The sequence below is a fragment of the Ipomoea nil genome, unplaced genomic scaffold, assembly GCF_001879475.1.
Source record: "Ipomoea nil cultivar Tokyo-kokei standard unplaced genomic scaffold, Asagao_1.1 scaffold1334, whole genome shotgun sequence".
NCBI lineage: Eukaryota > Viridiplantae > Streptophyta > Magnoliopsida > Solanales > Convolvulaceae > Ipomoea > Ipomoea nil.
Window position 1 is genome coordinate 1,865,916 of NW_017617762.1, and position 13,545 is coordinate 1,879,460.

The 13,545-nt window shown below is 34.9% G+C and overlaps 2 protein-coding genes and 1 long non-coding RNA gene across 4 annotated transcripts; 2 read left to right on the forward strand and 1 right to left on the reverse strand.

The window, feature by feature from the left end:
* Positions 1–506: 506 nt before the first annotated feature.
* LOC109185569 lies at positions 507–3,335 on the forward strand. Its single transcript, XM_019335511.1, has 3 exons — positions 507–1,585; positions 1,712–2,882; positions 2,970–3,335. The coding sequence occupies exons 1-3, from the start codon at positions 507–509 to the stop codon at positions 3,333–3,335; spliced, it is 2,616 nt and encodes an 871-aa protein (XP_019191056.1).
* Positions 3,336–3,393: 58 nt separating this feature from the next.
* Positions 3,394–4,960, forward strand: LOC109185570. The gene is made up of 3 exons (XM_019335512.1): positions 3,394–3,784; positions 3,887–4,008; positions 4,943–4,960. Exons 1-3 carry the CDS (start codon positions 3,394–3,396, stop codon positions 4,958–4,960), a joined length of 531 nt encoding a protein of 176 aa, XP_019191057.1.
* Positions 4,961–8,304: 3,344 nt separating this feature from the next.
* On the reverse strand, positions 8,305–10,911 carry LOC109185640. Of its 2 annotated transcripts, none has more exons than XR_002055006.1 (7): positions 10,631–10,911; positions 10,229–10,396; positions 9,919–10,029; positions 9,745–9,802; positions 8,955–9,044; positions 8,524–8,617; positions 8,305–8,344 (listed from the first exon to the last, which is right to left on the reverse strand). It is a non-coding gene; the product is annotated as an uncharacterized LOC109185640 (long non-coding RNA). The 2 variants fall into 2 exon arrangements; XR_002055005.1 differs by having other exon boundaries at positions 8,524–8,622.
* Positions 10,912–13,545: the final 2,634 nt, after the last annotated feature.

Genomic DNA, 13,545 nt, shown 5'->3' on the forward strand with positions numbered 1-13,545 from the left:
AAACCGATCAAACGAAGGATGAGAATGTTGAAACGTGATAAGTCATATTGCTGGATCAATTTCAGGTATGAAAGATTGCATACTTTTTGTTTTTACTGTGGAATGATGGGGCATGCTTATAGATTCTGTCTAAAAGCCCGGAATGCAACTGTACCGGTGGATCAGTTTCCATATAGTGATGATTTGCGAGCAGGGGGAGTGCGTGGTCCGAGGGAGATAGGGGACCCATGGTTGGTGCCATTGGGGGGAAAGCCAAAGGGGGATGGCTCGCTAGCAGAGAGGAGGGGTGCGGGTTATGTGGAAGGGGAGGGCGGTTTGGAGGGGGAGGGTGGTTTGGAGGGGGGACGGGTTATGCATGCAGTAATGAAGAGGAGAAGGGGGATGGATGGGGGTAGTAGGGGGCATCGGGTGGGTGAGGGAGTGGTGGTGGAGGAGGATATAGCAATGACAGATGTTCAAAAAAACTTGCAGATGGCGGGTGCTGCGGTGCAGACCCGCCCGACCCAATGAGTACTTTGAGCTGGAACTGCCGTGGCTTGGGTAATCCATGGACAGTTCGGGAAGTTGAGGACATGGTGTCCCGTAAGAAACCCGATTTTGTATTTCTGATAGAAACCAAGGTTAACCGGGATCATGCAGAACGACTTCGGATTAAGCTTGGTTTCGATGGTCTTTTTAATGTTGATAATTCTGGATTGAGTGGAGGCTTGGCATTGTTATGGAGAACAAATAATACAGCAAGGTTATTAAGCTATTCTGATAATCATGTAGACATTGAAGTGAGTATGCTGGGTTTTGATAAATGGAGGATGACTGGTTTCTATGGCTTCTCGAAACGTCCACAGAGAAGGGAGTCGTGGGACCTTATTCATTCATTGGCCAAAAAATCTGATCTACCATGGGTAATCATTGGAGATTTTAATGATCTCTTATTTCAGTATGAGAAACGAGGAGGAAATCCCCATCCAGACAACTTGTTACGGGGTTTTGGAGAAACTATTGAGGAGTGTGGTTTGACACAATTGCCAATGTCTGGATATCCCTTTACTTGGGAGAAGGGGAAAGGTACACCAAACTGGATAGAGGAGCGATTGGATAAAGTTTTGGCCACTCAAGATTGGAGGGAGTTGGTAGCTGATGCAAATGTGCAGAATATTTTAACCCGGAAGTCAGATCACTCAGCTCTTTTCCTTGGGATTCTCAATCTTCGGGAGAGGAGGGGTGGCCTGAGAAGAGGTTTTCGATTTGAGATGGCATGGCTACATGATGAAGGATGTCGAGCGGTGGTGGAAAAATCATGGGGCGAAGGAAGAAGTAGGGGATTACAGGAGTGTGTCACATTATGTGGTGATCGGTTAACACGCTGGGGTAGAGACCGATTCCATAAGTTTGGTGAAAAAATATTGTGCTTACGTAAAGAACAGTTGCGCCTCAGAGGGTGTACGGATCCAGTGTCTCTAGCCGAGTTTCAGAGATTAGAGGAGTGCTTGACACGTGTTGAATTACAGGAAGATACTTACTGGAGACAGAGGGCCAAGCAGCATTGGCTCAAGGATGCGGATGCAAATACCAGGTTTTACCACAGGTATGCTTCTCATAGAAAGAAAAAGAATGCTATTACTAAAATTATGAATGATAGTGGGGATTGGATTGAGGGGGAAGCCATGAGAAATATTATCTTGAATTATTATCGTGGTATTTTTAACTCAAGTTCTCCTGCTATTAATGATGATTTCTTTGAGAGTATACAACCACGAGTAACGGCTATACAGAATGAGGGGCTATTGCGCCCATTTGAGGAGAGTGAGGTAAAATCTGCATTATTTTCAATGTATCCTGATAAAGCACCAGGTCCGGATGGGATGAACCCCGGATTTTACCAACACTTCTGGGATGTGGTGGGCACTGATGTTTCTTCTTATATCGTGAATTGTCTGAATACTTGCTCGTTACCTGGTAAATTGAATGAAACAAATATTATTTTGATCCCAAAGAAGAAAACCCCGGAGATCGTCTCTGACTATAGGCCAATTGCTTTGAGTAATGTCATTTACAGGATTATGGCAAAGGTTATTACAGCCAGAATGAAACCACTAATGGAGAATATTATATCTGAGTCTCAGAGTGCGTTTATATCTGAGAGACTAATTACAGATAATATCTTGATAGCTGCGGAAGTTGGCCATTATTTAAACAGGAAGCAATGTGGACTAACAGGTTTGGGGGCTTTAAAGCTGGATATGGCAAAGGCCTACGACCGTATAGAATGGTCTTTTTTGCAAAAAATGCTAATGGCTTTAAGATTTGATGAAAGATGGGTGGAGTTGTTGATGATGTGTGTAACCACTGTGTCTTATAGTGTACTAGTTAATGGTTCACGGAGTGATCAAATAATCCCGACTCGTGGTTTAAGACAAGGTGATCCCCTGTCACCCTATTTATTCATTATTTGTGCTGAAGAGCTTTCACTATTATTACAACAGGCACAGGCGAAGGGAGAGATACATGGATGTAGAGTTGCTAGAGGGGCACCCTCCATTACCCACCTATTTTTTGCTGATGATAGCTTGCTTTTTTTCAAAGCAAATGCCCAAGAAGCGGGTGTGATTAAATGTTGTTTGTCAGAATATGAAAAAATGTCTGGCCAGGTGGTCAACTATCACAAATCGAGTATTTGTTATAGTAAAAATACAAGAGATGAAACAAGGGAAGAGGTTGCCAATATATTGGGAGTGGTGCAGACTCAGAATTTTGGGAAGTACTTAGGGCTTCCATCATTTGTGGGCAGAAATAGAAAGGCGGCATTTTCTTATATTGAGGATAAGATAAGACAGAGAATTAGCTCATGGAATAAAAAACTTTTATCACAAGCAGGAAAAGAAGTTCTATTGAAAAGTGTGGCTCAATCTATGCCTACCTTCTCAATGAGTGTCTTTTTACTGCCTACCACTCTATGCACTGCCATTGAGCGAACCATGAATCGATACTGGTGGAGATCGAAGAATGATCAGGGTATTCATTGGAAAGCATGGGATAAGCTGTGTATCCCAAAGAAATATGGAGGATTGGGGTTTAAAGAGTTGCGAGCCTTTAACCTTGCTATGCTGGGTAAGCAAGCGTGGCGTTTTCTGACACAGCCACAATCATTGGTTTCAAGAGTCTATAAAGCCAGGTATTATCCCACTAACTCTTTCTATGATGCATGCTTGGGAAATAACCCAAGATTTTGTTGGCGAAGTATTTTGGCATCGCAGAATTTGATTTGTGGGGGAGTTAGACGCAGAATTGGGAATGGCAAATCAACTTTTGATATGGGACCATCCATGGTTACATGATGAGACTCAGCCGAAAATATTAACAGAAAAATCACCCCAATTGGCACAGGCAAAGGTAATGGGTCTGATGGATCAACAGACAGGAACCTGGGATAAAGATATTCTCAAAGATATTTTCATACCTGAGGATGTGGAGCGAATTTTAAAAATACCTGTGTCACCAGATTATGAAGATTTGTGGTACTGGTATGGGGACCCAAAAGGAGAATATTCTGTTAAAAATGGGTATAGAACCGTAGTTGGTGACTACACCCAACCAGTGGGGACCTTTGATAAATGGCAAAATTTGTGGAAGCTTAAAATCCCCAGGTGGAAAACATTTTTATGGAGAGCTCTAAATGATATTTTACCCACTACGAGGAACCTACTTATAAGGAGGGTTGATATTGACCCAACATGTGCTATGTGTGGAGTTAGACATGAGGATGTTGTGCATTCTTTAGTTACGTGTGACTATACGGCAGACATTTGGGCACAATCCCACCTTTCAATCCCCAATAGTGTCACAAATATTTTTAGTGATTGGTTTAATGATTTGATGAATGTTTTAGATGATGATATGATTATTTATGCAGTGGCAATTCTCTATTATATTTGGCGCACAAGGAATGGAGCTGTATGGGATGCGTACCTGCCCAGACCTCGGAAGGTGATTGTAATGGCATCATCAACTGTGAGTGCTTGGAAATTAGTCCATCCCGGACGTCAGCATCCGCTGACCAACCCCACGGCTTCGAACCGCCGTACAGCAGCGGTATCAACCGAACACACTGCTACGGCAGTGTCCTTACCGAGGAATGCTACTGCTGCCATGCCAACCACGGTATTGCATCAGCCACATCTGTCCACGCCAAGCAGCTCACACCATATTATTCAAAACATGAGGGATCAATGTTACTTCGATGCGGCATACGACCCACGAACAAACAAAGTAGCGGTGAGGGCTATTATTCTAAATTGGCAAGGGGGTTACGTTTCGGTTATGACTGCTCCAATGATAGATTGTTTTTCACCCCTAATGGCGGAAGCTTTCGCATGCAAGGAAGTTTTATCGTGGTTAAGAAACCGCGAAATAAAGTCTATCGAGCTCTACACGGATTGTTTGGTGCTTCAACAATATCTATCATCTATGACACACTCGTCACGGTCTTACTTGGGTTATGCCATTGATAGTTGCAGGACTAGTATATCGACTTTTGATTATTGTTTACTTCATTATATTCCTAGATTAGATAATTATTTAGCTCATACATTAGCATCTACTGCTTTTACTCACTCGACTTTTATGTACTCGGACTCAGATCCACCAGCTTCTATTTCTGCATATTTTGAATAAATGCCGTACAGGCTCCTTTCAAAAAAAAAAAAAAAAAACTTTTTATTTTGTGCTCTTTGTGTGGTACATTTGTAATTTCTTACCAAGTTTATCCTCTATATTTTTTTTTCTTTTGTCGTTTCTACTCCCACTATGTAAAATATAAACACATGCATACATGTGTGTATATGTAGTTTCTAATTTCTATAAATATAGTTTAATTTAATAATATTTTTAAATTAATGAATAATGTATATCTATATTCATATGATTTTTGCCAAAAATCTTGTAGTCAAGCGGCATGAAGTGACTCTCCCAAATGGAAGGTTATGGTCATATTCATATGATTTTCTTATTTGAATATGTAACTTGTATTTATTTCAACTTTTATTTTATAAAAATTAAATTTTCACTTTTTTTTTTGGTAAAAGAGTTTAGTTTTTCATTTGTATATTATTTGATGTGGAATATATGCATTATTGGTTTATTGTCAACAAAATATTTCTATTTCACTTATTATAGAATTGATATTAAAATATAATTATAATAGAAGAAATTGAAATTAAAAAAAAAAAAAAACTAATTGCATTTGCTAAAATCTACTTTTTTTAATGAAACACAATACATACTATGTTCAATGCATTTTTAAAAAATTATGCTAGATAATACTCTCTCTATTTCATTTTGATTGTCCTGTTTACTATTTATTGGTTAAAGCAACTCTTTTTTCATTGCTTATTTTCTTTTAGTAATTTTTAATTATTTTAAAATTTGATTTTTTTTTGTATTTAATAGTAATTTTAATGTTGTTTCAAAATATATAAATTTTATATACTAATACTAACTTAATATTATGAAAAAAAAAATTGAATTATGAATAACACTAGTCAAGCCTTGTTAACCAAATCAGACAAATAAAAATGGAACGGAGTGAGTAATATTTCTTATCATCAAAAATTAAAATTCTATCTTTTAATATTTATAAGATTTATGTGTTTATTTAATTAATTAATTATTTTGATCAATTAATTTTACTAATTTCTTTTTATTGTTCATTGGACATTATTCAATCATTATCACAAATGGTGCGTATTTACAACTAGTACAAGCCTACATATGCGTATACTTGAGTGTATGCATTGAAATTAGTAAAGATTATTTAACTAAAATGTATAATAACATGCATGTATGCTCTTGTAGCACCTACGGTCAATATTAAAGTCAATGAAATTATATTCGTTGAATTTACCGATTCTTTCATTTAAAATCACTTTATAATTTGATTTTTCTACTCTTTAGTTGTAAATTTAGTAATCCCTCCTTGTCTAAAATTTGTCATACAAAGCAAGTAGTAACTCATTTAGAGGCTCGATAAAAAGATTGATTGAGAGATAAAATAACATCATATAAAAAATTCGATAGTAAACTATGCCATTAATCTCTTTGTGGACATTATTAACAATGCATTGTCCAAGTCTTTTAATTTAATCTTTTTTTTTTATGACAAGTGAAATATGTACTCACTATCAAGGATATATATTAGGTAAATTAAACTCTATCTTATAGTCATATTAAATTAAATAAAGGATTACAGTGAGGTAAATCAGCCGATAATAACTTACAAAGGACCATAGGAACGTAAATCAATTTAAATTGTAATAACTGACAAAGGACCATAAGAACGTAAATCAACTTAAATTGTTCATAATTGACAGACTCAAACCAAGAAAATCGGTCACTTTTACAAAAAGTTAATTTAAAATATTGTAATTATGAAGCAAATAGCTAACCAATTTAGTTGGATTGTCTCAAATGTTTTAATCTTAATTAAGTAATCCCCACCTAAATTTTTAAATACCAAGCAAAAGGGGCTATCCTAAAAGTGATATAATAAGATGCTACTTAGGGTAATTAAAACCTAAAAGCCAGCTAGCTAAAACGTAGGCTATCAACCATTTGGAATCAAGACATTTAATTTAAAAAATTGATTTAATAATGATGATTTTTCGTCCGAAGAATATAAAATTAGAAGCAAAACAGGGATAAGTGGGACAGTTGCATTGTTCCTGTGCCCACTCAACAATTGCAAAGCATACAACAGGTAGACTTGACTCATCAAATCATATCACAAACTTATTTAATTAATTATAATAATAAGACAACTAATTTGGGGTCACCATTCATCTGTCTTCCTAATGGACATCGAATTTGCAAGTACTAACAATTGAATGACTTTTTTTTAGTTTTTACCTTAATGTCTATTTGTGGCAGTCTGTGCAAAGGTCGTCGCTGCCAATTGCGAATTTGGATGGACATTATTCCAACACTTTTCTTCACGAATCACGCGAATTGGATAACATTTGGTACAAAGTCCAACGTAAGAATGACAGTTGATATTTAAAATTTGGGTACATAGGAATACACTAGCTCCTCAATTATATAGAATTTGAATACATTAGGGTATTGAGTTTTTTGCACTTTTGGTCCCACGATTATAGTGTCACTATCAGAATTCACTACAAGAAAAATGCACATAGACAACGGTTAATAACCGTTGTCGTAGGGGTATAATTTCTGTTGTTGAAGCCGGTGTTGTTGTAAGTCCCGCGCATAGACAACGGTTTTTTAACCGTTATCTTTTCTAGAAACAACAACGGTTTTTTAACTGTTGTCTATTAAGTGTTGTTGAAGCCGGTGTTGTTGTAAGTCACGCACATAGACAACGGTTAATAACCGTTGTCTTTTCTAGAAACAACAACAGTTTTTAACCATTGTCTATTAAGTGTTGTTGAAGATGGTGTTATTGTAAGTCACGCACATAGACAACGGTTAATAACCGTTGTCTTTTTTAGAAACGACAACGATTTTTTAACTGTTGTCTATTAAGTGTTGTTGAAACCGGTGTTGTTAAAAGTCATGCACATAGACAACGGTTAATAACCGTTGTCTTTTCTAGAAACGACAACGGTTTTTTTACCGTTGTCTATTATGTGTTGTTGAAACCGGTGTTGTTAAAAGTCACGCACATAGACAACGGTTTTTAACTGTTGTCTTTTCTATAAACGACAACGGTGTTTTAACCGTTGTCTATTAAGTGTTGTTGAAACCGGTGTTGTTAAAAGTCACGAACATAGACAACAGTTTTTAACCGTTGTCTTTTCTAGAAAAGACAACAATTTTTGACCCGTTGTCTATTCAATGTTGTTGAAACCAGTGTTGTTAAAAGTGATGCACATAGACAACGGTTTTTAACTGTTGTCTTTTCTTTAAAAGACAACAGTTATAAATTGTTGTCTATTGTGTGTTGTTGAAATCGTTGTTGTTAAAAGTCACGCCCATAAACTGTTGTCTATTGTAAAATAAACAACAGTTTTTAACCATTGTCTCAAGCCATTTTTAACCTGCTTAAATTTTAATCATATAAAAAATCAATTTATTCATTCACCATGGCCAAGTGTAGTTACATAATTTTGAAGAAGCTAAGCAAGGTTCAAAATAACAAGTCAAAATACTTTCATTACCAATTCTAATCGAATCATCATCCAAGTCATAATACTACAAAAAACAATTCTACGAACCAAGTCTAAATGATTAGAACGTCAAATCATACCTACTCTATATAACTTGATAGAATATCGGCCCATTCTGAACGCACCAGATCAATAACCGCTTTGTCATAATCAACTTGTTGGAACTACATATAAGAAGTGAGTAAATAAATTAGTATAGATATAATAAATTTGCAATGAAATGAGAACTTAAAAGACCACTTTAAAGATTTAGGGCCAATCACTTGAGAGAACATATAGGGATTTTGTCATTAATAATATATTAGGTAACTGACAACTGAAACTTTATTGAATGCATACATACAGCATTTTGGTATGCTTTCAATGATTGTAGAAGTTTTCCAGATCCCAAGCTCCGGTGACAAAAAATGATGTGTGATAGGCATTACCTAAGTTATCTGTACTGAAGATACAAAATTCACTAAGGATCTATGATTTGAATATATCAGGACAATAAAAATAGTGAAAATAAGATTGAAGTCAAGTATTGTAATTAAAAGAACAAGAGATAATAATATAAATAATATAAACTTCAAATCCTCAACTAAGAAGAAAACCAAAGAAGCAGCATATATAAATCAATTGTTTGTCTTTTAAGCATGGACTCATAGAGACATAATGTTAAGTCCCTGTTTTTCTTACTTTTCAATCAGTTGGCATCATCTCTTACTCTATTCTCACAGCATCTATGTACATATATAGAAATGCAGTGATAGCTTTGAGTTAGAGACATACACCAGGAATATCCATCCTTGACATCTACAGTGATAGCTTCCTTTGCATGCTTTTTGCTCTCTTCAACAATTTCTGCTTGATCTTCAGCACCTGCAAAGTGGTGAAAAGATCGTTTAAACAGAGTAATTAAGTTAATAAGCTAAGCCCAAAATGGAACCCAAAATAATGGGGAGAACAAAACAAGAAGGAGAAGATGAGTTATACTGAAGCTTTACATATTACTATGCCCCATAATCTGTTTCAGAAGAAGAAGCAAGTAACAAGCAAACAGCCTTCTTGCTAGCATTACTAGAGCCAGTGGTTTCAACTAAATAACATATAATGATGTGGTTCAGGAATAACATTATGAATTTCTATTTTTTTTTAAGAAAAATTAAAGGGTAGGCTGCATAGATAAACAGGATGACAAGTGCAAATGCTCTATAAGCAAAATCAAGCATACTACTCTCAACCATTTTAGAACTTTTGAAGTAGGTTATGTTTTCCATAGTCAATACAGACAGCAATATAATTGGAAATCATTTGCAATAAGGACTATTTTCTTTTTTAAATCTCAAACTTTTCATACTGATTGACTCATTTACTACCACAGCACTATTCCCAGAAAAAGTAGTACTCACAGAGTCACAGGAAATCTCATTGATAATAAAAGACTTGGAGGATAGATGGTTAAAATTTTTATTACATACTTTACAGGGTATTAACTAATAAAAGTATAAAGATATCCCAAAATTATCTTAAGAAAAGGTTATGATCATGATACAGTAGCAAGCATATAAAGAAAAATCACCTTGAGCCATTTTTCTTTCAAGCATTGACAGTTGACAAAGTATTTGTTTGTTGGGTCCCTGAGCATTAAATTCATAAGATATCTATCGGCATTAGGAAATATTACTCAACTGCAGAATTAAGTTACCCATACACCACTTCTGAACTAAACAAATCACAGCACCAATAAAAAGACCTTGCTCAAACCAAACATGAAACAATTCTTGGCTGAAGCTAAATCCCCTTTCTTCCATATGCAGTTACCCAAGCACAGCCAAGCATCTTCAAGTGACGGGTTCAACTTTACCTGGAAAACAAAGCATATACCCAACAAATAAAACAGAGTTAAAAAAATATGCATTGTCAGAAAATAGTTTGCTATCTATACCATTATAAATGCATCATAGATTCATAATAATTTGTTCCTATCTATACCATTAATTTTAGATTCAAAATAATGCTGGTATTATCTATGCCAAATATCCATCATAGATTTAAAATATAACCTCAAGTCCCACTTAAGTGACTTTCCCATGATGATGATTCTGACTGAACAACAATAACCATATCGGATAGTGCCTTTGCTTGGTAACGCTTGTCAACTAACAATGTTTCCCCATCAATAAACCAAAACATAGGGATTTCCAGAGTCAACCTGCTATGTACATGTGACCCTGCATCATCAAAGAATTGACAGCAAGTCAGTAACTATACTTACAAGTGTAATATCAGCCATGATCGCCAAAACCCCACCCCCCTCACTGGAAATAAGAAACACATACCAGAAAGCAGTGAAGTTGGAAAACATTTATCAAAATAATAATAAAAGAAAAATATATTATTAACCATTGAAACAAAAAAAACAAAAAAAAAAACAAAAAAAAAAACAAAAAACAAAAAAAACGAACCTTAAAAGTACGTGAACTGCGGTGGCTGGGAGATGTGGCGTCGCAGGGGAGCCGGAGGAGGGAACAACGAAGCAGATCGGAAGGGTAGGCGGTGGAGACGGCGTTGGCAGCTGTAGATCGACGACGCACTGTTGCGAGCGACGAAGCTGTTCCGGGGTGGCGACTGTGGCGTCGGCGTCGGCGGTTGCGTGAGGAGGGGTGTGCGACGGAGGGTGCGTGGATGCGGTGAAGGAGGGTTTAGCATATTAGATCTGATTTGGGGTCTGGGATATAAAAATAATTGTTTTAATTTTTTTAAAAAAATATTTGGGGTGGGTTGAGATTGGCGCAGAGGAGGAAAGAAAGAACAACTTGATAAATTTGTTTAAGTGTTAAAGTAAATAAGGCGCCCAACAACAAAATTTTGGAGGGAATTTGATTTTATTGAAACAATTTTTTAGACATCAATAACGAGAATAATAATATCTTTCATAGCAATAGTGAGAGTATATTTTTAAAATAAGTATAAAATTAAAATTTCGTCACTATCTCATAAATCTTTAGCTAGAGTAATTTTTAACCCGCGCAAAATAAGAGTTATATACCAGATGTTGCACTTTGGTACATAAGAGTATGTGTTGCTTAGTTGGTTAAACCTTAATTGCTATGTTTGAGGTTATAGGTTCGACTCTTGTTGTTAACATCTTTGTAGTTATATTTTATACAACTGTTGTCTTAAACAAATAAAGAACGCGCAACGACAACGGTTATATAAAACCGTTGTCGTTGTAGTGTTGTGTATTCAAGTGCTATTAAAGACAACACATAAATGACAACGGTTAATAAAACCGTTGTCTTTTATAAAATAATAATGCGCAAAGACAACGGTTTTAAAAAAACCGTTGTCTTTGTAGTGTTGTGTATTCTAGTGCGCTTAAAGACAACACACCAACGACAACGGTTAGATAAAACTGTTATCTTTTTTAAAAAAAGAGCGCACAAAGACAACGGTTTTAAACAACCGTTGTCTTTCTAGTGTTGTGTATTCTAGTGCGCTTAAAGACAACACACCAACGATAACGGTTAAAAAAACCGTTGTCAGTTTAAAAAAAAAAATGCACATAGACAACGGTTTTAAAAAACCGTTGTCGTTGTGGTGTTGTCTTTTCACAAAATGCACAAAGACAACACACTTATAACAACGGTTAAGTAAAAACCGTTGTCTTTGACAAAAGTGTTGCATCAAAGACAACGGTTTTTGACCAAACTGTTGTCTTTTATACAAAAGACAACACTTTTCTTAAAAACTGTTGTCTTTCTAGTGTTGTCTATGTGCATTTTTCTTGTAGTGATTGATCAACGACTTTCAAACCTTGCAATTTTAATCCACGACTATTATTTTTTTTTTTGACAAAAATGGTCCTTCCGGCCACTTTTTCGTCAAAATTTCATCGGAGGAAAATTTCTTCAGGGCTAAATTTGAGATTTCGCTTGCAATAACAACATCAATACTCCAGGTTTGTAATACACTTTATATAAAAGCATATTCTGCACTTTTCGTACTAGGCAAATTTAGCAATTTTAGTCCTCCTAAAACTGAAGAAATTTTCTTCCGGTGGAATTTTGACGGAAAAGTGGCCGGAAGGACCATTTTTGCCAAAAAACTATAATCGTGGACTAAAATAGCAAGGTTTGAAAGTCGTGGACCAATTCTGATAGTGCCACTATAGTCGTGGGACCAAAAGTGCAAAAAACTCTTAGGGGCCGTTTGGTTCACGGAATGTTAGATTACCTTAGGGAATGTAAGATTACCTTAGGGAATGTAAGATTACCTTAGGGAATGTTAGATTGCTGGGAATATTAGATTACTGGGAATGTTAGATTCCTGTGTTTGGTTAAAATTGGGGTATGTAATATAATCATGTTTGGTTTAGGGTTATCTTTTATATATATATATATATATATATATATATATATATATATATATATATATATATATATATATATATATATATATAGTATCCTTAACATATTTTCATATATTTTAATAAATTTAATAATTAAATTAAATAAATAAATAAGATAACGGTATCATGTATAATTACATGATTTTGAAATATTAACTAAAATCTTGAACTTGAAAACAAAATTATTTTATATGCTAACATAACGTAATAAAAAATATATAATATAATAATAATAATAATAATAATAATAATAATAATAATAATAATAATAAGCTAACATAAAATATATATCTTTAAATAATTAGAATTAAAATGACAAAATTCATAAATATGCAAAGTTATCTTACATTACTTAACAAAATGAAGGGAATCACATTCCCTTCAAAATCCTATGTGGAGGGAATGTTACATTCCGTGGGAATGTTATATTCCCTCTGAGAAAATGAACCAAACATAGGAATGTAAGCTCGGGAATGTCACATTCCCTTGGTTATATAATATAACCTGAACCAAACGCCCCCTTAGGGTATTCCCATTGAAGAAATTTCTTAACGCGAGTGGAAAAATGATACGTAAAGGGGGGAAAAAAAAAAGATGTGGAGTGTATAGATGTTTCACACATTATTGTTTTAAAAAATATGAAAATTAAGTTGTATAGACGGCATGTTGCGTCTTATTAAGTTGTAGTACTAGCTAGTATTGTTATATTTAGTCTTTTTTTTTTAATTTAATTTTTCATTATTACAATCATGAATCTTATTTTTTGCCAGTCTTCTGTTTAAATTTTTATCATTCTATATTTTAAGAAAGAGATGTAACATGTAATTTCATTATTTAATGAGTAAATACTCAAAATGGTCCCTCGACTATAGCTAAATTCACAAATTGGTCCTCGACTTTTAATTTCAACCAATTAAGTCCTTAACTTTGCAATTTTAACACGATTTGATCCTCCGTCTATTTGACCGT

Coding starts and splice junctions, on each gene's coding strand:
- LOC109185569 (XM_019335511.1), top strand. CDS start 507: ATGAGTACTTTGAGCTGGAACTGCCGTGGCTTGGGTAATCCATGGACA. Junction 1,586..1,711: donor AATACCAGGTTTTACCACAG/GTATGCTTCTCA, acceptor TTTTAACTCAAG/TTCTCCTGCTATTAATGATG. Junction 2,883..2,969: donor TATCACAAGCAGGAAAAGAA/GTTCTATTGAAA, acceptor ACTGCCATTGAG/CGAACCATGAATCGATACTG.
- LOC109185570 (XM_019335512.1), top strand. CDS start 3,394: ATGGGTCTGATGGATCAACAGACAGGAACCTGGGATAAAGATATTCTC. Junction 3,785..3,886: donor TGTGCATTCTTTAGTTACGT/GTGACTATACGG, acceptor TGAATGTTTTAG/ATGATGATATGATTATTTAT.